The sequence below is a fragment of the Pseudorasbora parva genome, chromosome 23, assembly GCF_024679245.1.
Source record: "Pseudorasbora parva isolate DD20220531a chromosome 23, ASM2467924v1, whole genome shotgun sequence".
Lineage (NCBI taxonomy): Eukaryota > Metazoa > Chordata > Actinopteri > Cypriniformes > Gobionidae > Pseudorasbora > Pseudorasbora parva.
In genome coordinates this window covers 2119226-2146849 of record NC_090194.1, presented here as the reverse complement: position 1 = coordinate 2146849, position 27624 = coordinate 2119226, and the positions used below count along the sequence as shown (strand labels likewise).

Below are 27624 nucleotides of genomic sequence, written 5' to 3'. Positions count from 1 at the left end.
CTTTTGTCACTACCAAAGTAATGACGATGTTTTGGTCGTGACCGTTTCAGTAATGACAATTTTAGACACTTTTGAGCCTATTTTAAAGATGCTGATCAGCAGTTCTGGGGCCTGTACCATGATGCTAGTTTAACAAACTCAGTGTTAGAGGATTAGTTTTGAGTTGACAAAACCAAATCAATGTATTAAGGCTTTGTTGGTACCATGATGCTGATCATCAGCTTTCTCATTCAACTCAGGCTTTGATCCGGAGTTCAGGAGTTTAGCTGTGACATCAGCAATGAACAGCCAATCACACGCTGTGACATCAGCAGTGGACAGCCAATCACACGCTGTGACATCAGCAATGAACAGCCAATCACACGCTGAGGAACTGAGATTCAATTCTTGTGAGAGAAGCAGTGAGATTAATTTCTCTCTTCTGCAGAATATTACATGATTTTAAAATATTAAGAATTAAAAAAAAATTGCACTGTAAGAAGAAAAGAGCTGTCTATGGAAGAGGACAACTTGAAAAAAATATTATGTCAATGCCATTAAAAGTTATGAAGTTACGGTAGTTTAGTTGATATATAGAACATTTAAGCTCAGTAAGCTTCTTTTTTAATAGTTTTATTTATTGATTTTAAAGCTTATTTGCATGACTTTATAGGCTATTTATATTAATTTTAACAAAGTGCCTATTAATGACTGATTAACTAAAATGATAAATGTGTAATTAATTAAGGGTATAATAATTACATGAATTATAGGCCTCTGAACAAACTAAATGTTATGGAATAACAACCCCATTGCAGAAAAAAAGGTGTTTGGTAGAGACGTTCCCTAAAGTCACACAGATTTTCAGACGCATTTACCTGAAAATTATGGGACCTATTTACCTTTTTCAAACATCAAAAAAATTTTTTTTTAAATAATTAAATAAAATGCAAAAATGATTTCAATATTTTCATAAGTTTAAATGTATGTCTTAGGGTTCGGGACAGCCACCTCACAATTGAAAGTACCCAATAAATTATGACTTTTATATAAATTAAGCTCAGATATTTTTAATATTATTGTGGGTTTCAATAGATAATAGAAACATCTAAGATTTCAATATTTACATGCTTTTTAAATGTGTTTTTTGGTTGCAACATATATGCATAATGATTATACAAATGTGATAAATAATGATTCACAGACAACAAAATAACACACCTCAGATTATATTTACATCATAAATAAAGCAGTTGAGTTAAAATATCACACACAGCCATAATTCACCATCATTACTGTAAATGAAACCAATTATTCCCACATGAATATAGTGTTTTGCTAAGTACCTGTTAGCGTTACAGCTGGGGCAGTTTTAAAAATAAAAACTGGATCACATTTAAACTGTGTTATGTTTAATGCTGACAACATCGACTGCAAAACACTATCTTGGACTAGTTATTTTTTGGCCACCATGACAGAATTGCACATTACATTTATTTTAATACCTATATTTTAATTTGTCACTAAACAAATTCCTATGTAAATAGTGTTTGTTGCTGGAATGTCTGCACAACTGCATATCAAATTGAAGCATTTAAGAATGACCGTCTTCCAAACGTACCAAAATTCTCTTAAAATCATACATTTTAGCATGGGGTTCAACTTTAAATTTCCTAAGTATACAGTATGAGCCGCAAAACGCTTTATACATTAATAAAAAGACGTCACACTAAGGCATGGGGTGAAACACCCTACAGTGCACATGACTTATCTACATGAAAAAAGCTGATATGTGGCCATATTAGCAGCTATTTGATTCAGTTATTTAAAACAGCTCATGTATTAAGGTACATCACACTACTAACAGTTTAGTTTCACAAATTCTGCCTCGTCCTTTTTCAATCAGCTGCACAAATGTAGTCCGACGAGAATATGTTTGGGGAAAAGACATAACGGGGCACTGTGAGCATTAAAAAGCAATGGTAACAGGAGCGGAGATCTTGGACGAGAGCAGCTATTGCATATTAAAAAAAACACACACTTTACCCGTCTTGGTACGACCTTGTCTCTGACTTATTCACATAGCACTGCAAAAAAAGCTTTTCTTACTTAGTATTTTTGTCTTGTTTCTAGTCCAAACATCTAAAAAGTCAAAACAAGAAGTATTTACTAGACAAGTTAAAGTAATTGTCTTGTTTTGTGAAAAAATAACTCAAAATGAAGAGAGTTTTTGCTTAAAGTAAGATAAATAATCTGCCAATGGGGTGAGAAAAATAATCTTAAAACAACATTATTTGGCTTACCCCACTGGCAGATTATTTATCTTATTTTAAGCAAAAGCTCTTAATTTTGAGTTATTTTTTCCCAAAACAAGAAACAATTTATATATGTATTAATATATTTTATATATGTACAAAATAATCTGCCAGTGGGTTAAGCAAAACAATCTTAAAACAACATTTTACTTACCCCATTGGCAAATTATTGATCTTATTTTAAGCCAAAACTCTCTTAAAGGGATAGATCACTCAAAATTGAAATTTGTCATCATATACTCGCTCTCAAGTTGTTTCAAACCTGCATGAATTTTTCTTCTGCTGAACACAAAGAAAGATATTTACAAGAATGTTTGTATGTAAGCAGATCTTGGTCCCCTTTAACTACCATAGTATTTTTTCCGCTACTATGATAGTCAATGGGGCCCAAAATCTGCTTACATACAAACATTCTTGCAAATATCTGCCTTTTGTGTTCAGCAGAACAAAATAGATTTTAAAAGGTTTGGAACAACTAGAGTGAGTGTAAATGATGACAATTTTTATTTTTGGGTGCACTATCCCTTTAATTTTGAGTTATTTTTCCCCAAAACAAGACAATAATTTTTACTTGTCTAATAAATGTTTCTTAATGTAAGAATCTTTAGAAATTTTGACTAGAAACAAGACAAAAATACCAAGTAAGTTAAGAAAAGCATTTTTTGCAGTGAGGACGTTATGCTATGCTAACCTGCGAACACTTGTGGCTGAAGGGGAGGTGGCAGCCTGTCGTTCTCCACATTCTCCGCATCGATCGCGGACGCTCGGGATTTGATCTCCAGCGGGAATCGCTCCAGGATTTCCTGCACCTCGCGGGCGACGCTGTCCTGCCACTCCACCAGCTCGCTCTGCAGGCTCTGCGCCCCCTCCATCACCTGCTGCTGTCTTTTCTCCAGGCTGGAAAGGGCGCTGAGATTGTTATGGATTTGGCTGAGTGCCGGATTGAAACGGGACCCACTCTGGAGCCAGGCTGCAGGATCGTCCTGCCTTCGAGGGGACGCCTGACCGGACATGTAGCGCTCGAAGTCCTCAGGGCTGAGATTCAGGGAATGGGCGTCCAGCTTCTCTATAAAGGCGACGGCACAGCACTGCAGGAAACATGATGAAGATGAAATGGAGAAGATACAATGAAAAAGTGCAAAGATAAAAACAAAATCCAATGACTAGGCTAGAGTAAACAGGAAGTTTTACTCCCAATTGCCTTCTGACTAATCAGCCTGCACATTTCTGCAGTAATTACAGTGGCCCCAAACTGTATGTGGCTTATAATACAAATTATTCCACAATGTATAATGCCATTTATTTACACTGTAAAAGAGTTGACTCTCATAATAAACATGGAGAACATTTCAAAAAATGATTTGGACGGGTGACAGAGTATTTCTGTGCCGAATACACTCCTTCAGGATTCTTTTTTTTCCAAGTATGGCCCTGTGTGACATCATAAAGGGAGGAATTCCTTGTATGAGCCCTTCTCCCGGATGAGTGCACGCACACACACACACACACACACACACACGCGCACACACACACACACACACACACACACACACACACACACACACACACACACACACACACACACAAATGAGCTTGATTTGGGTTAGGGGAGTCATTAGCGGCGCTGGCATTGTGTTTTTAGACACAAGATCAATGTCATTAAAGAAGTGTGTGTTTGTGTGTGTTTCTGTGTTTCCCCTTGTTCAGCTTCCCAAATAACCCAGCATTAAGGGCACAGTGGATGCACAGTTTGTGTTTACGGAGTTCTGCATGTGTGTGTGTTTGTTCCTGGTCATGAGTGTAAACCGTAGGTGTTGAGAGAAACAGCATCAAATGTGTGTTTTTTTGGCAATCAGTGTGCAAATGCATATAACGTGAACAACACCAATAGTGTGTGTGTGTTTGTGTGCCCTTGTTTATATTACATTGTGGGGACAAAACCTGAGATCACCTATATTGTGGGGACCAGCCAGCGGTCCCCAATTTTCAAAAGGCTTATAAATAATACAGGATGAGTTTTTTTGAGAAAATAAAAATGCAGAATGTTTCCTGTGATGGGTTGGTTTAGGGGCAGGGGCAGTGTGTGTGTGTGTGTGTGTGTGTGTGTGTGTGTGTGTGTGTGTGTGTGTGTGTGTGTGTGTGTGTGTGTGTGTGTGTGTGTGTGTGATGGGTAGGTTTAAGGGCAGTGTAGGGGGATAGAATGTACAGTTTGTACAGTATAAAAACCATTACGTCAATGGAGAGTCCTCACAAAGATAGTGAACCAGACATGTGTGTGTGTGTGTGTGTGTGTGTGTGTGTGTGTCTTTAGCTCCGCCCACTGCACTCCTCCACGAGCTCAGCTGTTTTCAGAAAGAATCGGTTCAGTGTATCTGTCTTTTATAAATCTGATAAACTAAAGACTCTTGTGAGATATGAAGGATCAACACTACTCTACAGATACTCAAGATTAACACCAGACTGGCACAAACTGTGAATGTTATGACCCTTTAAAGCCAAATTAGGGACGCATTTAAATGATTTGAAGACCCACCAGGTTGGTGAAGTAGTATCCATCTTCTCCTGTCATGAGCCTCGAGGGGTTGCAGAAGCGTGTGATGTACTGAATGTTGGACTGCAGCCGTGGCGGGTTGGCCTTCAGCACGATATAGATGAGGGTGGGCAGGAAGTCATCTGCAGAAGCGGGTTCATTCTTGGTGACCCTGATGGCGTTGAAGATGTGCTTGCTGCAACTGGTGATGCAGGCGAGTTTATCCCTGGGCACGCGCTTGGAGTCCATCTCAATAATATCTGTGGTAGACAAAAGGAGAAGAAAATGTGTATACTGATGGAAACACAGCAAATACAGGACAAAATAATAGCAAGCTTTGCAGACTGACCTGTGATGGCTTTGACTACACTGTCAGAGACCTCTGGGATCTCCTCATCCACAGGAACACACAACATCTGAATGGTTACCCAGTGTAAGGCCCTGAAAAAACAGCCAAACATCATTCAAGGAGCTAGTCAAGACAGCAGATTTTCAAGAATGGTGTGGAGTAATCGAATTTAGAATCAGGAGGAAAGGGATCTATTCATGACCATTTTATCTTTTTTTATTTTTTTATTCTCTTTAAAACAGTTTCTATTTTTTACACATGGTATTCTTTTTCTTATGCATATGTTTTACTATTTTAATTCATGTCTATGTGAAGAACTGTGAATTGCCATTGTGTATGAAATGTAGCCTAGAAATCTAGACACACCCTAGCGGCAGCAAATCTAATCTGCCCGTGAGTGTCGTCTAGCATCTCTCAATACCCTTCTGAGTTGTAAACGCCAAACTCTGGTCGGGCCAATCACATCGTGTATAGAGTCGGTGGGCGGGGCTTAAAATAATGACGGCCGAGTTGCGTTTGCGTGCTTCTAGTAAACACAGAAACTGGCGAACGGCGGCGGTCTTTCGAATCAGCTTTGACCGCGACTCTGGAAGACTTGAGTTAAGCTTTTCTCTGAGAAAAGAACAAAGAACGGCACTGAAGTCATTCTTAAAAAGGGAAGATGTGTTCGGAGTTATCATCATGTTGGATCAAGCTCCGCTTCACCTTCGTTGCTCTGGTTGGTTGTAGCGCTATCCTATCGCGTGCAGAGGGAGTTTGAAAGACAACCGTTTATCCGCCCCTCAGATTGAGCCGTCAATGGTGAGTTTCCAGACCAAACATCTTGATGTGGCGGTGATCTTGATGTCAGGCTATATGAATTGTGCTGTATAAATAAACTTGCCTTGCCTTCAGGCATTGCATGTCCTTGAGGAATGTGTTTTGTTTATCTTTAAATTTAGTTAACAATGATATGAAACTTTTAAAAATGTTTTTGTTCATTTAAATAAAGCTGAATTATAAATATAAACATTAAAACGAAAATGAGAAACGTTGCCTTTTTAACCTTTTTAAGTCTCATCTGCTCATTAAGTCTGCATTTATTTGATTAAAAATACAGAAAAACAGTAATATTGCGAAATATTTTTATAATTTAAAATGAATGTTTGTGAATATTTTTAACAATTTAATGTATTCCTGTGATCAAAGCTGAATTTATCATCATTACTCCAGTCTTCAGTGTCACATGATCCTTCACAAATAATTCTAATATGATGATTTGCTGCTCAAGAAACATTTATGATTATTATCAATGTCGAAAACAGTTTTTTTCAGGATTCTTTGATGAATAGAAAGTTAAAAAGAACAGCATTTATCAGAAATAGAATCTTTTATAACATTTTAAATGTGATTACTGTGACTTTTGATCAATTTAATGCATCCTTGATGAATAAAAGTATTAATTTCTTTCCCCCAAAAAATTCTTACTGACCCAAAAATTTTGACCAGTAATGTATAATGTTACAAAAGCTTTCTAATAATGACAAATGCTGTCCTTTTGAGCTTTCTATTCATCAAATAATCCTGAAAAAATGCAACTGAAATTAAAGTAAAATTGTACGCAGCTGTTTTCAACATTAATAATAATCATAAATGTTTCCTGAGCAGCAAATCCTCATATGCAAATTATTTCTAAAGGATCATGTGACACTTAAGACTGGAGTAATGATGATAAACTCAGCTTTGATCACAGAAATAAATTACATTTTAAAATATACTCGAACAGAAAGCAGTTAGTTATTCTAAATTATAATAATATTATTTCACAATATTATTGTTTTGTTTTTTGAATGGCAGTGTAGTTAAAAAGGCAACATTTCTAATTAAATTTTAATGTTTATATTTATGATTCAGCGTTATTTAAATTAACAAACAAAAAAACATTTTTAAAAGTTAAATAAAAAGTGAAATAAATGCAGCCTTGGTGAGCAGAAGAGACTCCTTCTAAAAACAATCTTACCGATCCCAAACTTTTGACAGGCAGTGTAAGTGAAATACAAAAATTACTTAACCTAAAAACATCTAAACTAAAATATACAATGAAAAGCTAATTTAAAATATGAATATAAATAAATCTAAAATAAGACTAGCAGACCGAATCCTGCGCTGGGTGGTCAGGTCTTTTTTCTCATCGTCTGAGGTCTCTGGACAGAAGACGCTCTTGTAGAGTCGAGTCATGATGTATTTCTCCACTTGGTCCATCACCCTGTCCACCTTCTCAGAGGAGCCTGAGAAAAAAGAGGAACCCACGGAGGTTTACATCTGTAAAGGAAGCATCCATCGGACTTCTGGCAAACAATTTCAAACCATAAAACGCTGAAGGGACAGGCACTCAAAAATAAACATTCTGTCATCATTGAAAAGTTGAAAATCACATCTTTTCATTTTCCGTTGGTCTTAGTACATGATGTAACTACAGAAGAGTCACGTTTAAATAGGAAAAATATTAAAAGTCTTTAGTCATTTTTGAGCACGATACTAATAGTCTAATCCGCTCAATGATGTATGCTAAGCTATGCTAAAAGTGCTACTGCCAGATACAGAGATCGACTGAATAGATTAAAAAAAAAAAAAAAAATACGGTAAACACAAAAGTTTAACTCTGAGGGACTTGGAAAATGAGCCTAATTTTAAAAAAAGGTGAAGTGTTCCTTTAGCGGTGCCATCTACAAACTATTCAAAAATCTTTGATCAGGTTCAAACACTAAGTTAATATTTTTAATTAATAGGTAATTTACAAGTTTGTCATGTTCTAAAACTAATGCTTCATGCTGCAAAAAAACTTTAAATGCATAATGAAGGGGATAGGTGACTGCAATAACAGACATTTTAATGTTCTAGTCTGTGCATATAAAGAAAATTAGGAATGAAGAGGTTTCATTTTGTAAATATTTCCCATTTTCCAAATAACTCGGCCTCCCCCAGTACATATAAATTACGAAAAAGCACATACCATTACAAGGAAACACTCATTCAGAACATTAATCAGATATGGTAGTTACTCAAATGGATTCAGGGAGTGATTTAAATCAGGTGTCAGCACTGCTTGGTTTCTCTAACGCATTAATCCTACCTTTAAAATGATTTAAGAGTCGGTCAGACATGCCCTGATAGAAGTCCTGCACACACTCAGACAGTTCTTCAGCACTGAGATCCTGCACATTAGAACGAAAACAAAACACATTCTTACTGAAATTATTAAAGGTCCCATGGTATGGAATTTTAACAGTTTTTTCAACATTAATAGGAGTTCCCCTAGCCTGAATATTGTCCCCAAATGGCTAGAAATGTTGAACTTTTTAACAGCTAAAAGTTAGCCTGACGTGGTCATACTCAGCTCTAGTCAGAATATGAGTCTGATGCTCCATTGGGCTGTGATTATGGGGCGTGTTTCTACCGAACCAGGAAAGACCTCGATTGGACAGACCTACAACCAATCAGAGCAGCGGAGCGACGCATAACATTAGTTGTCAAATGTCCACTGCACTGTGTTGCCAAGTCTGCATGTTGTTCCATGTCCGCAGGTTGAAGCAACCTCAATTATGGGATATATAGACCAAGGAATGCCAATTTTAGCAGGCAATCTTTCCAAAATAACACTCAATTTACCCCCCAAACACCTTTTTCCCATGAGAACCTCCCCGAGAATCTATTGGGCATTCGGGCTTGTTTTGTTGCAAATACTTGGCAACCCTGCACGCACGCTGGAATAAACAATCTTTGTGTTTTGTAAAAAAAAAAAAAAAAAAGATTTTAAGGATACACAGAGCACTTACCAACACGATCATCATTTCAGAGAGAAATAGTAAAGGTGATGCATAAACAAACAACCTCACCGTTTAGGATTTGAACAAATTTAATTCAAACTCCTTTGATGACGTGATGATTACGTTACTGTTGATCATTTGTCCATCATCGGCTAAAGCCCGCCCTGATGATCTCATTGGTCAGTTTCTGTTCAGGCATAATTACTCCTCTATGGATCAAGTCCAGACCAAACCCGAGCTAAAATGTTGTGGGCGGGGCTGAGTTCGGCTGCCATCCAGGCTAGCAAAAAGTTGATGTGTGCATGTGACCTTGGTTCTGACCTTTTTATTCCCCATGCTCTCTATGAAAACTCGGCTCTGCTTGTGGATCTCTCTGCCGGGCTTCTGCAAAGTCTTGAGGAACTCCATGAAGTCTCGAGACACGCGATCCGTCTCGATGCTGGACTGACGGGTAATGGAAGGACTGGGCGTTTTCCCCTCATGGCTCTCTGAGGAACACAAACAAGCACACAATATGTTAACAAACAAACTGTATGAACGTGAAGCGGATATTAAAATGGATTGGATGAAAATTGAAGTTATTTTTCATCGCAGAGTGTCATGTGAAATTAAGTAATATTCCAATGGGTATCCAAAGGTCTTCAACAATCAACATATTAGTTTAATAATCAGGGCCAAATTACACACAACTTTCTGCAAAGAATAAAAACCACATTTAATAAACTATTGTGAAATGACACAATATACTGTATCAGGCATAACATTATGACCTAATGTCCTAATATTGTGTTGGTCCCCCTGAACTGTCGAGGTATGGACTCCACTAGACCTCTAAAGGTGTGCCGTGGTATCTGGCACCAAGACGTTAGCCGCAGATCCTTTAAGTCTTGTAAGCTATGAGGTGGGGCATCCATGGATCGGACTTGTTTGTTCAGCACATCCCACAGATGCTCAATTGGATTGAGATCTGGGGAATTTGGAGGCCAAGTCAACGCCTCAAACTCATTACGCCCCTCAAACCTTCGTGCATCAATGAGCCTTGGCCGCCCATGACCCTGTGACCGGTTCTCCACTGTTCCTTCCTTGGAGCACTTTTGATAGATACTGACCACTGCAGACCGGGAACAGCCCACAAGAGCTGCAGTTTTGGAGATGCTCTGACCCAGTCGTCTAGCCGTCACAATCTGGCCCTTGTCAAACTCGCTCAAATCCTTACGCTTGCCCATTTTTCCTGCTTCTAACACATCAACTTTAATGATAAAATGTTCACTTGCTGCCTAATATATCCCACCCACTAACAGGAGCCATGATGAAGAAATAATCATTCACTTCACCTGTCATAATGTTATGTCTGATCGGTGTATATTCACAAGTCCAAATCAACTTGAAGCCCATAAAGGGAAAACAACCTTCTCATAAGTAGGCCATACGACTGAAATATTGATCTGTTACCATGCCAACACCTTTGACATCAGATCAGAGTCAAAGTAATGGAGTACCAGCATGCTTTAGCTAAACACTTCACAAACAGACGCTCTAAATGTTCTTTCTGAACGCCTCATTGACAGCAATGGAGCGTTAGAAGAATTTCAGCCTGAATGCATGCAGCTACAGTACAGGCCAAACGTTTGGACACATTACTATTTTGTAATATTTTTGAAAGAAGTTTCTTCTGCTCATCAAGCCTGCATTTATTTGATCAAAAATACAGCATTTTTTTATATTGTGATATCTTATTACAATTTAAAATATTTGGTTTTCAATTTATTAAATGATCATTTATTTCTGTGATCAAAGCTGAATGTTCAGGATGGTTCCTCCAGTCTTCAGTGATCACGATCCTTCAGAAATCACTCTCATATGATGATTTATTATGAGTGTTGGAAACAGTTCTGCTGCCTAATATATTTGATGAATAAAAGGTTCAAAAGAACTGCATTTATTCAAAATAAAAACATATTTTCAAATAATATAAATCTCCTTTACTATCAATTTTTATCAATTTAACACATCCTTGCTGAATAAAATTATTGATTTATTTAAAAAAAAGAAAGAAAAAAAATGACTGACCCCTAATTACTAACCAGTAGTGTATATTGTTGTTACAAAAGATTTCTATTTTTAAAACATTTGCTTCTTTTTTTCTTTACTTTTTATTCATCAAAGTATTATAAAAAGTATCACAGGTTATGAAAAAATATTAGGCAACAGAACTGCAGTTTCCAACTTTAAAATGAGTCCTCATATGAGAGTGATTTCTGAAGGATCATGATCACTGAAGACTGGAGGAACGATCCTGAAAATTCAGCTTCGCATCACAGAAAAAAATGATAATTTAAAGTATAATAAATTGAAAACCAAGTATTTTAAATTGTAATAATATATCACAATATTACATTTTTTTCTGTATTTTTGATCAAATAAATGCAGGCTTGATGAGCAGAAGAAACTTCTTTCAAAAACATTACAAATCGTATTGTGTCTAAACTTTTGGCCTGTACTATATATACTATATATATTATATATATATATATTATATATATATATATATATATATATATATATATATATATATATATATATATATATATATATATATATATATATATATATATATATATATATATATATATATATATATATATGTGTGGTTTGTTTTCTGTGATTTGTGCAGGAGAACTACACAGTAATGTGGCACAAATACCCACCTCTCAGCCTTGATACCAGAGCTGCCACCAGATTGACAAGAAAAGAGGAGGACGCATGACAATGAGACAGTGAACATGGGTGAAATCAATCATGTCTTTTGACACACACACCACTAACATAGAGAAATGAACAAATACACAGTATGGATCAGGGCAGTATGTCACAAAGAACATCTGAGGAGAATGTCAAATAATACCTGAACTCTGAAATGTTAGTTGTGCTTTGTGAAATACTTCCAGTAAAGACACTTTTAGACAGTAACCTCTTAAACACAGAGAACATTGAAACACACAAAAACGGGGTGGTCCACCTCAGAAAAGACAAACACTGCAATCTCCACCCACGTTCCCTTCTCATTACCCCAGATTTGTCTTCAGGCTCTGTTGGTTACCTTCAGTGGGGGAGCCCATCTCCCAGGGTTGGGTAAAAATGCCCTTCAGATCCCTCAGGAGGGTTTCTCCGTGGCTCTCCCTCCTGCCCTGCAACTTCTCTTTCTCTTGTTTCTCGCTTTCTTTTTTTAGGGGAGGGGGGACACCCAGAGTAGGCAAAGGGAAACGGGCAACACAAATAGAGGGGGTGAAATGGGGGCGATTAAAAATGTGGAAGTTTCAGATGAGGACGTGAAAGTGTGGGAGAGGTCAACGAGATGAAAACAAACGATGAAGGGTGGAATAAAATAATCTCATGAGAACATGATAGACAAATTATAATATCACGTGATGACAAATGAACAAATGTATCAAATCATGCAAAGATTTATTACACTACTGTTAAAAAGTTTGGGGTCATGTGAGTTAAGACATTTATAATCTTAAAAAAGCTATTTCAAATAAATGTTTCTTGAGCAGCAAATCATCATATAAGAATGATTTCTGAAGGATCATGTGACATTGAAGACTGGAGTAATGATGCTGAAAGCTTTGATCACAGGAATAATTTACATTTTAAAATATATTGAAGTAGAAAAGAGTTTTTTTAATCAAATTACTTCTTTCAAAAACCTTACTAATAAAGTAAAAAACTGACCCCAAACTTTTAAACAGTAGGGTTAACTTGACGTTTCAATGATAAAGCCTTTAATTACCATCATTCATGTCTGTTAAAGAGTTGGATCACCCAAAAATGTAAATTGTGTTAATTCCTCTCCCTCATGCCGTTCCACACCCGTCAGACCTTCGTTCATCTTCAGACACAAATGAAGATATTTTTGATGAAATCCAAGAGTTACATTTAAAGCAACATCATGACCCCTTTCAAGCTCCAGACAGGAAGTTAAGACATCGTTAAAATAGTCCGTGTGACTCCAGTGGTTCAGCCTTAATGTCATGAAGAGATGAGAATACTTTAGTGCGCAAAAAACAAACAAAAATTATGACTTTATTCATCAATCTCCTCTCGTCTGTGTCAGTCTCTTACGCTGTTGATGTAGTAAACACAGTGCAGAGCTTCCTGGTTCTACATCAGAATGCCAGCTCACCATTGGCTGATGCTGATCACGTGACTCGTGTGTGATGCTGACACAGGAGCTGACCAATGGTGAGCGGCGTTCTGATGTAGAACCAGGAAGCTCTGCACTGTGTTTACTACATCAACAGCATAAGAGACTGACACAGACGAGAGGCGAATAAAGTGGCTATTTGTGTGTGTTTTGCGCTCTAAAGTATTCTCATCTCTTCATGACATTAAGGCTGAACCACTGGAGTCACATGGACTATGTTAACGATGTCTTTACTTCCTTTCTGGACCTTGAAAGTGGGCGTTGCTGTCTATGGAGGGGTCAGAGAGCTCTCGGATTTCCTCAGAAATATCTTAATTTGTGTCTGAAGATGAAGGAAGGTCTTACGGGTTTGGAACGGCATGAGAGAGAGGAATTAATAACAGAAATTTCATTTATGGGTGAACTAACAAACCCTTTAAACTAATATTAAACTAATATAAGTTCCAAATTGCTGTTTGGATGTTGCATGCAGGCACAGTTTACGGCTTTATCAGAAAGACGTCATCTAATGACATGATAAAATCAAAATGAAACTAAGTATGATGATGAGGGAAGTTGCATATGAAACAGGCATGATTACCAGAAGGAATTCAAAAGCAAGTGTGATTTTTTATATTTTGGGCTCTAGGGGAAAAATCTAGTCGGGTCTGTGAAGCTCCACTGTGTTTCAAACCAGTTTCTACTTGTTCAAACAATGAATATTTATGAAGCATATTTTGTCGTTGGCAGACGACCCATGCCAAATCTGGTCATCCGCTGACTGCAAAACAACATTAGGTCACACTCTTCTAACTCTGTCCCTCCCAAACCCTCCTCGTACCTTTTTTCGGTGCCGTGCGGGAGGAGGGGCTGAAGAACTTCTTCACGGTGGTGACCTTACGGGTCTTCTCGTTGGTTTTCTTCTCCTCAAACTTGGAGAATGTGGCGAGAGAGGGCTGAGACTGGGACTGTGGAGGCTGGGTCTGAGAGGAACTGTGACTGCTGACATAAGCCGCCTCCTCTTCTCGTTGCAGCCTGCGACGGAAGCACATGATCACATACGTCTGTCTGAGCATAATGTCAGCCGCTTCAATATACCTTTGTATGTATGTATATATATACAAAGCCTTAATCAATATTTATCTTCCTATATTATTTTAATGATTCTTTCCAGTTGATTTCGCTTTGTTTCTTGTTTTCTAAAGTGTCTTTCATTTTATTTATTATATTGTATTAAATGTTTATTTCCTTTTACTGAAACACTAAAGACTCAAGATAAATATTGCCTGTACTATTGTCTGTACCCCTCACTGCGAGAGAGCACGTTATCAGCATGCTTTGGAGAAATGTTTTGTTTATAATTAGTTAAGATGTTCTCAACCTTGGAGGAAAACGGTGTGTGTGTGTGACTGTGTGTGTGTGTGTGTGTACCAGATCTGTGCAGGCCTAATGTTGGAGATGGACATTTCTGCAGACAACGCCAGACTAGAAGACGCTTTTCGGTGCCCTATGAGGTCACTGTGATGTAATTCTGGTTATGGGGCGACGGCTTGTCTTCCTAGTTTGGCGATATGTGCTCCTATCTGAAAGTAGCTTACGTTGCATTTTATCTGAGCCAATCAGAATGACGTGGATAGACCTCGAAAACGGTATAACTGTTGGGACAACTGTATGTACGATAGGGCGAGGCAACGAGAAGGTCAGAGAGGGAGCGCGGCCTACAAACTCCTTGTGAGACTTGAAGCTGGCTTCTGCTGTTGAAACTGCAAACTATTCCTTAAGTACATTTTTCTTTTAATTAATTACACTCCTGACTCTGTCTTCATTTTTCACTACAGGTCTTGGGTTGTAAGCTGTTATCCCCTAACAGAATAAATACACAAAATACTGAAAGCCTGGTGTGGGTCTCTTTACAGTCAAAACTAAAGTCTAAATGCATCTGGTTGTTGAAACCACACATGCAAATTTTACTTATCCCAAGAATGCTAAAAAATAAACGTATGAAAGCGTGTTATAGGCTACGTCATGTTAGAGCGCGATATGACAACACATCACCACAGACTCGAGCACGGCCAGCATATGTGGTTATAAAACTTTTAAAAAATGTTTTAAAGTTTTATAAGCACAAATGCTGGCCTTGCTGTTCTGAGATGCGCACTCGTGACATCACATAATACACTATTACATTGAAAAGGTCACGCTTGACATAGCGGAAGTACCGATTCAGTGCTTACAAGCGTGTGTAAGGAGGACCATATACACACATGCAAATGTCTTTGTGTCAGTTTACTGTTTAAAGCGCTTTTACGAACACTTGTAAACACTGACTTCCGCCTACGTCAAGCGTGACCTTTTCAGTGTAATTGCGTATCACGTGACGTCACGAACGAGCATCACAGAGCAAGGCGAGCATTTGTGCTTATAAAACGTAAACTTATGATGAGCGATCGTTTCGCTAGATTAGACCCTTATTCAATGTCTGCTGCCGTTTAAAGCCCTTTGAAGCGGTCATCTGGACCTTGAACCGTTTGAGGCCCATTGAAGTCTATTATATGGAGAAAAATCCTGGAATGTTTTCATCAAAAACCTTCATTTATTTTCCACTGAGGAAAGAAAGACATGGACATATTGGATGACACGGGGGTGAGTAAATGATCGGTAAAAGTTGATTTAAAAGTGAACTAATCCTTTAATGACAGAATTTCCTTTTTTGGGTGAACTAACAAAACAAAACCACTCCAGTTCACTTCCACCTTTATGAGCATCATGTCCAACTCACTTCTCAGCCAGAGCCCAGTCCTCCTGGATCTGCCTCTGCCGGGCTTTCTGGTACTCCTCCCTCCAACATTTGGAGCACAGGCCTTGCCAGGCAGCGTTGCCATAGTAACCGCATCCTTTCTTACACAGCAGCTCTGATTGGTCCACATGGATCCCCCGTCTCTCCGAGCGCTGACTCATTGTGTCCCTTTTGTCTGGGAAAAGAAACAGGTTTGACATTGGGAACTGAATCTGCAGACATTACATAATGTGCTGTGCCAAGACATGCAGAACACACACAGCACAGATGTCAACAATGCCAAAAACGAGACAAGAGGAGTCATTTCAATAATCTTAACAGAGCTAAAGTGAAACTAATGTGAATTACAGATATTCACACTTTAGATGGATAATGTCGCGCATGACACATCTACTGATAATATTGTCATTGATTATAATAGGAATGAGACCTTATGTAAAACAACTGAGTAGATGTTTAATCTCGTCTCTTTATAGTTTTAATTAAATAAAGGCTTAAAAACACAAACACTCCGATCAATACTGATGACATAACATTAAACTCGGAGTATTACATCACACAATGACATCGTTCGGTCAATACCTAGGTTTTTAGCATATTTTCACTGCTAACTAAACATGTATTAAATGTCTACTGAACATGGCATCAACTGAAAATAACATTAAACGCGGTTTAATTTAATCCGCCGCGGGCGAACACGTCAACCTAGCAAAACAGCTACGTGGCTAAAAACAAACACAATAACTCATTGTCAGCCTTGATATAAGAAAGATACGCAACATTACGTCTAATACTACATTATACAAAAGATTTTAAAAATCCAACGGCAAGTTTTCGTGTGTAACGTTAATGTACCCGATAGCAACAAAATACCTCGTCAGCGGTCTCTTCTCCCGGTCATAATGACATCATATGCGCGCGACTGGTGTATGCGTCGTGTGGGCGTGGCTATGTGTGGGCGTGGCTCCAAATGAAAACAATCAAAGTAATACGAATACGTCACCTTTGTGCTTTCGTTTTCCAATCTGATAAATGAATAATAATTATAAATAAAATAAAACAAAAACCGCCCTGCTTCTAATAAATTGCAAAATATATGGTTTATTATCAGCACAATAAGAGCCAGTACAATAATGCCATTCAAACAATATTCACCAAATGTACAACAAAGAACAAATATGCATCGGTTTAGACTTAAGCAACACAAAATAAACTGGGCAAGACTGAAAATAACACCCAGTTAGGATTATCAAACGCATTTGATCTCATATTAGATATTCTGCTGCCAAAACACAGAGAGCTCATGCAACGTCATGTGGCCTTCACAGCTCTCACAGAGACGGAGGTTTCAGATGACTAAATACTGCTAAATCATATGCAATTGTTGAGGGTTATGGCAATTAAAAGCATAGACAAAAGCTATTGGCAGCAGAAAATAATTCCATAAAGTGTCCAAGTATCAAAACAGGCAAATCTAACCTGCAGTAAGGTAGCTAACAGTCGTTTAGTACAATTTTAAATATATAGTTCTTTAGATTCATATTCAGGACATGTCATGTTCAATGTAGTAGGTAACCTTATTCTTAAAAAATACATTTTTTATTTTTATTTTTTTTTATACATAAATCAAAAATTGTATGCTTGCCTAGTGGTGATTATTTCAGAAGGCTTTATGTGACGTTTTGGGTCGCTGTAAATATCAGACCTTTGCATTAGTTAAAGTCAGCATGATCTATAATGCTCATTATTGGCAACATGACACAGATCAGGTCAAACAAATGGGGTCAAATCCTTTTAAAATACTGCAGGGAATCCTTCACAAGCGTCCGAGTCCAGTTGACTGATTCTTTGATCAAACTGTAAATACATTCATTACACCGAACACAAAAACATACTTTGCAGGGATGTCGTAATATAATTAGAGCAGAAAACACTGTTTCACATCAATTCACTTCCTCTGAGGACAATGCCAGAAAACCCAACGACAGCTGGGTGGAACGATTGTGGGTTTATTCTAAAGTTAAAGGAAGTGTATGTAAGATTGTGGCCAAAACTGGTACTGCAATCACTACCCTCCTCACCCTCCCCCTGTCTCGAGGTTGCCAGATTGGCTGCAGGATCAGCAGAACGTTTGTAGATCTGCAGGTGTGCTAACTAGAGCAGATCTGGCAACCCCAAACACTACTGACTTCGTGATTGGTCGATAGGTGGGGGGCGGATCTTCAGGCCAAAACACAACATGACATCATCAACATCAGCTGAGGGCTGCAACAACAACTTTATAATGACAATATCCTGGCCGGACTACTGTTGTCAGTGATAGAAGTGTTTAAAATTAACATGATTTCTTAATGTCTAGAGACATATCAGGGCCATTTTATGATTCATTGAAATACATTTCTTACATACAGTTCCTTTAAACAAATACCTACAAATACTAGAGCTGCTCATAAAGGAAATCTGGGGTTTGCAAACTGCAGTTTCATGAAGGAACAAAAGAGCAACTGCCACAATAACAGCCATCTTATTCAAAAGCGTGTCCGTATTGTTTCCATTCTCTTCGAGTGTGATGATTTTGCTGGTTCATTATAACCGTAGACAGTAGCAAACATCACGTGCGTTCACCTTCACCACCAGGTGATCTTAAACTCATAGATGGGCCTTTTGCAGTAGTAGTGGTTGATGAGATGTTTGTCACACACGCCGATGCATTGCTGGTCAGCAGAGATGCCACGATCTGCCAGGTCGCTCACTATGCAGTGAAGAAGGTCATAAACATCGGCCACCGCCTCCCATGGCCCGAAGGACACGTCCACCTCGCAATGGTGCTCAAACAGCTTGGCCTCACTCTCTGAGCGCTCAAACCGCAGCGAATTAAACAGCGGTCTTTCATAAGGGGTGATGGGCATCTCCTCCTTGTACACGCAGATCTTCAGTTTCGCAAAGCGAGCCTTCCGCTGCATGGCACGAAGTTTCGCGATCTCCACAATGCGCTCAAGATTATCTGGAGCGAAATGAAACAATGTTTAGTCAATTAAAAAAAACAACGTTATTCATTTATCATTTTTAGGGGTTGCAATATCGCAAAACAAAAAAAGCAGCGTGCATTGTGGATAGTGAAAATATTTGTATGTATAGTTCACGCAAAATTAAAGTTTTAATTTCCGCATTAAATATTGTAATAATCCCTAATGACGGCCCTGGTAAACCAAGAAAGTCACACATTTTACCTGGCATGTTTAATAATTATCATTAATACTTTTACAATACCCTACATGGTAACACTTTACAATACAGGTGCACTAATATGCAATAATTCATGCTTAACTAATGCACAAATAATCATGAGTTAATTAGTTAATGTATGACTAATGATGAACCCATTTATTAATGATTACTGCATCAGCAACTAATGAAGATTCTACATGATTAATAGATTAAATAATATATGAATTGCTATACATTTAATTTGTTATTATGTAATAATTCCTTAATTACATATTATACTAACTAATAATGCAAATTAACGTGTTAATTACCACAACAGGTCAAAGCCATGCATTTCAACTTCCAGTTGTCTGCTTTGATTCATCATTAGCTAACGATTTACAGGGGTGTCATTATGTTATGACTTTACTTGTTGCCAGTCTTTGTGCATTTAAGCCCTCCTAGGTGTATAGGACATTCTGCATTCAGCCAAACACAATCAGAGTTATACTTCTAAGGTTTATAATGGGAGTGAATGGTTATTTAAGCCCAAAAAAGTGCATCCATCCAGCATGAAATTACACGGTAAAATGTTTGTTTGTTTTTTGTATGAAACATATACATGTTTATAAGTTCATAAACTATAATCACTGGCTTCTGGTAAGAGCAGGTGAGAGTAGACGCATCTTGTGGTTCAAACAATAATCTCAAGCTCCTCCCACACACAACAAACTCAAGCTCCTCCCACACACAACAAACTCAAGCTCCTCCCACACACAACAAACTCAAGCTCCTCCCACACACAACAAACTCAAGATCCTCCCACATACAACAAACTCAAGCTCCTCCCATAGACAACAAACTCAAGCTCCTCCCACATACAACAAACTCAAGCTCCTCCCACACACACCAAACTCAAGCTCCTCCCACACACAACAAACTCAAGCTTCTCCCATACACAACAAACTCAAGCTCCTCCCACATACAACAAACTCAAGCTCCTCCCACATACAACAAACTCAAGCTCCTCCCACACACAACAAACTCAAGCTCCTCCCACATACAACAAACTCAAGCTCCTCCCACATACAACAAACTCAAGCTCCTCCCACACACAACAAATTAAAGCTCCTCCCACATTCAAGAAACTCAAACTCCTCCCACACACAACAAACTCAAGCTCCTCCCACACACACCAAACTCAAGCTTCTCCCACACACAACAAACTCAAGCTCCTCCCACACACAACAAACTAAAGCTCCTCCCACATTCAAGAAACTAAAGCTCCTCCCACACACACCAAACTCAAGCTCCTCCCACACACACCAAACTCAAGCTTCTCCCACACACAACAAACTCAAGCTCCTCCCACACACAACAAACTAAAGCTCCTCCCACATTCAAGAAACTAAAGCTCCTCCCACACACACCAAACTCAAGCTCCTCCCACATACAACAAACTCAAGCTCCTCCCACACACAACATAATCAAGCTCCTCCCACAAACAACAAAATCAAGCTCCTCCCACACACACCAAACTCAAGCTCCTCCCACACACAACAAACTCAAGCTCCTCCCACACACAACAAACTAAAGCTCCTCCCACATACAACAAACTCAAGCTCCTCCCACACACAACAAACTCAAGCTCCTCTCACACACAACAAACTAAAGCTCCTCCCACACACAACAAACTCAAGCTCCTCTCACACACAACAAACTAAAGCTCCTCCCACACACAACAAACTCAAGCTCCTCTCACACACAACAAACTAAAGCTCCTCCCACACACAACAAACTAAAGCTCCTCCCACACACAACAAACTCAAGCTCCTCCCACACACAACAAACTAAAGCTCCTCCCACACACAACAAACTAAAGCTCCTCCCACACACAACAAACTCAAGCTCCTCCCACATACAACAAACTCAAGCTCCTCCCACACACAACAAACTCAAGCTCCTCCCACACACAACAAACTAAAGCTCCTCCCACATACAACAAACTCAAGCTCCTCCCACACACAACAAACTCAAGCTCCTCCCACACACAACAAACTAAAGCTCCTCCCACACACAACAAACTCAAGCTCCTCCCACACACAACAAACTAAAGCTCCTCCCACATACAACAAACTCAAGCTCCTCCCACACACAACAAACTCAAGCTCCTCCCACACACAACAAACTAAAGCTCCTCCCACACACACCAAACTCAAGCTCCTCCCACACACAACAAACTCAAACTCCTCCAATATGTAACAAATTAAAGCTCCTCCCACACACAACAAACTCAAGCTCCTCCCACACACAACAAACTCAAGCTCCTCCCACATACAACAAACTCAAGCTCCTCCCACACACAACAAACTCAAGCTCCTCCCACACACAACAAACTCAAGCTCACGTCATATACACCTAGGATGACTTGACAGGGTGAGTAAATCATGAGGTCATGAGGGTGAACTATCCCTTTAATATGTAGTCAGGTACAGATTCCACGCATGTCATGTTGGAGAGGGTAAATCCAAGCCTATTGAAGTTCACCCCTGATGCAATACCAAACCTAGCAGTTTAAAGGACAGAGCCTTTTGTTAAATGTTTACCTTAAGTGTGTGCTATAAGTAATCATTTAAAAACTGAACTATTTTAACTCTGGCTTTGTTCAGAGTGCCATATCGTGAGATCCGTATCGTTTATTGTTACACCCCTAATTATTTAATTTTACCTTTATAATAGGGCAAGAGATCAAGAAAAGCCTGTCGCACTTTCTCTCCGGTAAGTGGCTGCGTGTCTTCCAGGCTTTCCAAAAGAGGCCCAAGAGCGTAATACTGCGCTTCTCTGTGCACCGCACGAACACGGTCCCTCTGAGGCAGCTCGCCTTCTCGCAAGAAATTCAGAATATCCCTAAAGCCACACAAGTGGGTATATATATAAGCACTTCCAATAAGCATGCAATTTTAGAGCAGTTATTTAAGTAATCCACTTACGAAATTATAAAAACAAAAGCTATGTTCAGATAATCATAATGTTTGCTTTGTATTTTTGGGTACTGGGAATAATCAGATATCCACTAATCCAAACACGAACCCAAAATATGCTCCATCTCGGTCGATGAAATATCGTCCCTCTGCATCTCGGGGAATGTGGTGGCGGCCGCTGAACATGGCGGCCAGCATTGTGTCCTCAAACCGGCGCAGAGTGGACAGCCGAGTGGTGAAATATGTGCCTCCTACATTTAGGGGGATGACCTCGGGGAACTGTGGGGGGGGGAGAGAGAGAGAGAGAGAGAGAGAGAGAGAGAGAGAGAGAGAGAGAGAGAGAGAGAGAGAGAGAGAGAGAGAGAGAGAGAGAGAGAGAGAGAGAGAGAGAGAGAGAGAAATATTTTGTTACGTCAGTCTGAATGTGCACAATATCTCAAAAGTTTGTATAAGTCTCTAATGGTCAGTAAAAATATATGAATTGTTTTCTATTTTATAGAAACTTCTTGCAGAATCTGTGAATCATTTTAAACTAAATAAAAAGGAATTGTAGATTTTTTTATTTAGTCCTGTCCAGAATAAGATATTTTACATAACAGATGTTTACATATTGAAGGGGGAATTCTGAAATCCACTGCCGCTTCAATATACCTGTATATATTTATATCCTAATTAACTTCATAATCAAAACCTTAATTAATATTTATCTTCCTATATTACCTATATTATTATAATGATTCTATCCAGTTATGATTTTGCTTTTGGTTTCTTGTTTTCTAAAGTGTGTATTTGGTCTCTGAGGAGTGACTGAGGGTCTGGCCTAGAGATGTGTGATGTCTCACTAAACACTTGCAACAAGGTCGTGTGTGTGGATTTTTGAGGTATCACACACCCCTAACATGTCAGGAGTGCAGTAACAGGGTTTGCTCACTTAGCCCGGCTTCCAGAGATGAAATATGGATTTATCATTAATTTAATTACTTATGTTTTATTCCTTTTATTTATTTATTTCCTTTTACTGAAACACTTAAGAGTCCAGATAAATATTGCCTGTACTATTGTCTGTACCTCTCACTGAGAAGGCACATGTTATCAGCATGCTTTGGAGAAATGTTTTGTTTATAATTAATTAAGATGTTCTCAACCTTGGAGGAAACCAGTATTCTCTGGAGTGTGTGTGTGTGTGTGTGTGTGTGTGTGTGTGTGTGCATGTGTGTGTGTGTGTGTGTGCCAGATCTGTGCAGGCCTAATGTTGGAGATGGACATTTCTGCAGACAACGCCAGACTAGAAGACGCTTTTCGGTGGCCTATGAGGTCACTGTGATGTAATTCTGGTTATGGGGCGACGACTCGTCTTCCTAGTTTGGTGATATGTGCTCCTATCTGTCTATGTGTGAAAAGTAGCTTACATTGCATTTTATTTGAGCCAATCAGAATGACAATGGCAATGAGACGGTCAGAGAGGGAGCGCGGCCTACAAACTCCTTGTGAGACTTGAAGCTGGCTTCTGCTGTTGAAACTGCAAACTATTCTAAGTAAATTTTTCTTTCATTAATTAATTGCAATTCTGACTCTGTCTTAATTTCTTCACTACTGGTCCTGGGTCATAAGCTGTTTACCCCTAACAATATAGACCATAAGCCAAACAAAATATCTGAATTTATCAAAATGACCCTGTTTAAAAGTTTATGAACCCTTGATTCTTAACCCTGTGTGTCGTTCCCTGATGATATACAGCTGTGTGTGTGTGTGTGTGTGTGTGTGTGTGTGTGTGTGTGTGTGTGTGTGTGTGTGTGTGTGTGTGTCATTCCCTGATGATCCACGGCTGTGTGTGTGTGTGTGTGTGTGTTGTGTATACGCGCAGTTTCCTGGTGATCCATGGCTGTTTTGTGATGGTTGTTCTTGAGTCTCTTGTTTGTCCTGAGCATTTAAAGGGGGGGATCTAAAGCTATTTCATGCATTCTGCCTCATGATAAACATGGACAGCATTTTAAAAAAACAGTTAGACCTGTGATGGAGTATATCTGTGCCGAATACACTCCTTCAGGATTCAAACAAGGAAAAAAGTTTTTTTTTTCTGTGTATGGCCCTGTGTGACATCATAAAGGGCAGAATACCTTATATGGACACTTCTCCCGAATGAGCACACACACACACAAATGAGCTTGGTTGGGGTTACGGAGCCGTCGGCGGCGCTGGTGTTGTGTTTGTAGACACGAGATCAACAATGTCACTAAAGAAGTGTGTGTGTGTGTGTGTGTGTGTGTGTCTTTAGCTCCGCCCACTGTACACCTCCACGAGCTCGGCTGTTTTCAGAAAGAATCGGTTCAGTGTATCTGTCTTTTATAAATCTGATAAACTAAAGACTCTTGTGAGATATGAAGGATCAACACTACTCTACAGATACTCAAGATTAACACGAGATCGGCAGAAACTGTGTGTGTTATGAGCCTTTAAACTGCGCTTAAAACTGCTTTAAACTAGCGGTCTTCAGGAAAGATCTGGGGACGATTAAGGCACTCAAACACAATTACCGGTATTAAAAAAAGGTTGAAACAATCATTTAAACTCCAGAAGTAAACACGACGCATTAAGAGCCGGGTTAAGAAAACACTTTTGCTTTTTTAGATAAAGGTAAATTGAACTTATTTTATCTTCCGGGAAACATGTGAGTATCTTCTGATGCTTCTAAAGGGCAGCACTAAATAAAAATTTTAAAAATTATATTTAAACAAAATAAGAAAACTTTGAAAATCCTCCTGTTCAAAAGTGTTCAGCCCCGGCTCTTATTGCGTCGTGTTTCCTTCTGGAGCATCAGTGATTGTTTCAACCTTTTTTAATAGGTGTGTTTTATGTAAAATATCTTATTCAGGACAGTACTAAATAAAAAATAGCATGCATTCTGTATATGATCCCTCTTAAAATGATTCACATTTTCACAGATTCTGCAAGGGGTGTCCAAACTTTCAAGCACTGTATTCCTGTGATGGCAAAGCTTAATATTAAGCGTCAAATTATCAGAGCTGTTTAATAGTTTTGTGAAAACCGGGATACATTTTTTTCAGGATTCTTTGATAAAAGAACATCATTTATTTTAACTAGAAATGTTTTGTAACATTAATTCTGATTGTGTATATATTATATTTCACTGCAATTAAACAAGCAATCACTATGCACCAGTACAGTAATGTTTAAATAATAAACAAAGGTGTTGGACTAATCATATTACACATCTTGATAGCTCAAAACACGATTAGATTAATCCATCTGATATAGTTTGATTGATATGCGACTAAACCAATCAAAAGCGACGTACGCACGCCCCACTTGGCTAAAGGACCAATCAGAGCGCAGCATTCGGGACGCAAACGCGCAATAATACATCTGTTGACTATGGAAACGCTTGTGAATATCGCTGGGAAACTACACGGTTCCTCAGATGATTTCTGAGGGGAAAACACGCAGGTGAACACAGCTAAATCTATAAATCACACTTCTAGAACAACAAACTACTCCGTGATGATGATAATAATAGCATATCCTCTTTAAACCGCGGGGATTTACCTCCTCAGGTGCATCTAAGGTGCAAAGGGACTTCCCTAGATGAAGATTAGGGACGGGTTTGGCCGGTTTGCGGTGCTCCTCTTCAGCGGAGTCCGCGCCCGACATCGCATCTCCCGGTGTGTCGCTGTCACTCGCAGCCGAGAACACCACCATCACTCTCGGCTGCGGAGGGACCGTCCGCCCCTCCTGCGCGAACCTCCGCACCCGCGATGCTGCCATTTGGAGCGGAGCTGCGGAGGATAGCGGAGGCGGTTCTCCGTTCGCTTCTCCTGCTCCATTCTGCTGCATGCACACACCGCAGCAGGTCTGATAGTAGTTCAGATTAAGGCCAGCGATTGTTATGATGTCCAGGTCTGTGTACAGGAGCACGGTAGCGGGAGAGGTGTGGTCTACAGGCCGATCAGGTGGATGCGAGGCTGCTCCTGTGCTCGATAGTATCTAGTAAAGCACGTACGCAAATTGCGTAAGCGACAGCGCGCTTGGCTGGAATGTTTTCAGCTGTGTAATCCGCGACCGGCGTAAATATTATAGTGAATTACGAACAAGCGTAACTTTTCTACACGTAGTACAGCAGGCTTCACTTTTATGTAGGGCAGAGGTGTGTGTGTGTGTGTGTGTGTGTGTGTGTGTGTGTGTGTGTGTGTGTGTGTGTGTGTGTGTGTGTGTGTGTGTGTGTGTGTGTGTGTGTGTGTGTCCAAATGTCTCCACAATGTTATATAAACCTGAGATCACCAACAATGTAAATGGATTCATAAACATACTAAATGATGTTGTTTTGAAAATGTAAAAATAGAGAATATTTCCTGTGATGGGTAGGTTTAGGGGCAGGGGGAATGTAGGGGGATTGCAAATATGGTTTGTACTGTATAAAAACTATTATCCCTATGGAAAGTCCCCACAATTCACAAAAACACAACTCTGTGTGTGTGTCTGTGTGTGTGTGAACAGCTGGGTAAATTAAAAAAAGATTATAAATTACGCAACCAAAATTGTAGTTAGTAATACATTACACATTTATGGTAATGTAATCTGAATACTTTTGGGTTACTTTTAGATTACTTTTGGCCTAACTTGTTTATCACATTGATTTGAGTAGAATAATCTTAATACAAAAAAAAATACAAGGAGAAAGAAAATATATTTAATTCTTTATCAACAAAATAAAGTATATTAAATATTATATAAGGTCAGGGTTTCCCAGGCCGGAGTTTTGCAGGGGTTCCTGAGTTTAATGATTTAATTAATAATTCTACAATACAAACAATAAAAATAAAACACTACTAAAGATTGAAAATATGTATTTTATTTGCATTTCATGTTGAGCATTAACTGACATCTAGGGCCCGTTCTTCGTACCTCGCTTAATACATCCGAGATGATTTGACAGATCTCAGATCTTTTAATCCTGATAACTGATCTCTGGCTAATTTGGTTCTTCAAACGAATTTGCGGATTGGATTAATATATCTGGATTTAATTATCTGAGATCATTGCTTGCGCCTGCACTGTACAAATTTTTGGTTGATTTTTGTTGGTTTAACTTAAAAAAGTAAGTAACCTGGTTGCCTTAATTTTGAGTTTATTGAAATTAAAATTTTGAGTTGATATAATGAAGGAAATTTGTTTAATAGATAGAAACTCAAAATATTTTTGTATATATTTTTTTTTTTTGATAAATCATGAAAATAGCACTATTTGGCATGTTTCACTGCATCATCAGAAATAAAACACACAATTACCAAATATGCTTACAAAATCTTTAAATAATATTTTAATAAAGGTTGTCGAATCTCAAAAAAAATTAATTGTATTAACTCAAAATTTCAATTTCAATGAACTCAAAATTTTAAGTCAACTAGGTAACTTTTTTTCAAAATAATTTTTTACAGTGTGTGTTCCCTGAAGAGGAC

The 27624-nt window shown here is 38.7% G+C and overlaps 2 protein-coding genes across 6 annotated transcripts; both read right to left on the bottom strand.

Moving 5' to 3' along the window:
- Positions 1–1192: 1192 nt before the first annotated feature.
- rabgef1 (RAB guanine nucleotide exchange factor (GEF) 1) lies at positions 1193–16894 on the bottom strand. 5 transcript variants are annotated; one of them, XM_067432799.1, is made up of 11 exons: positions 16836–16894; positions 15945–16137; positions 14008–14200; positions 12080–12221; positions 11688–11708; positions 9301–9467; positions 8286–8367; positions 7308–7440; positions 5174–5265; positions 4828–5084; positions 1193–3382 (listed from the first exon to the last, which is right to left on the bottom strand). In XM_067432799.1, the coding sequence occupies exons 2-11, from the start codon at positions 16121–16123 to the stop codon at positions 2981–2983; spliced, it is 1668 nt and encodes a 555-aa protein (XP_067288900.1). In that variant the 5' UTR covers positions 16124–16137; positions 16836–16894; the 3' UTR covers positions 1193–2980. The 5 variants fall into 5 exon arrangements, with proteins under 5 accessions (XP_067288900.1, XP_067288896.1, XP_067288897.1 ...); XM_067432795.1 differs by lacking the exon at positions 12080–12221 and having other exon boundaries at positions 14007–14200; XM_067432796.1 differs by lacking the exon at positions 12080–12221 and having other exon boundaries at positions 14007–14200; positions 16818–16838.
- Positions 16895–17043: 149 nt separating this feature from the next.
- kctd7 (potassium channel tetramerization domain containing 7) lies at positions 17044–26311 on the bottom strand. Its single transcript, XM_067433676.1, has 4 exons — positions 25715–26311; positions 22260–22429; positions 21898–22076; positions 17044–18966 (listed from the first exon to the last, which is right to left on the bottom strand). Exons 1-4 carry the CDS (start codon positions 26000–26002, stop codon positions 18590–18592), a joined length of 1014 nt encoding a protein of 337 aa, XP_067289777.1. The 5' UTR covers positions 26003–26311; the 3' UTR covers positions 17044–18589.
- Positions 26312–27624: the final 1313 nt, after the last annotated feature.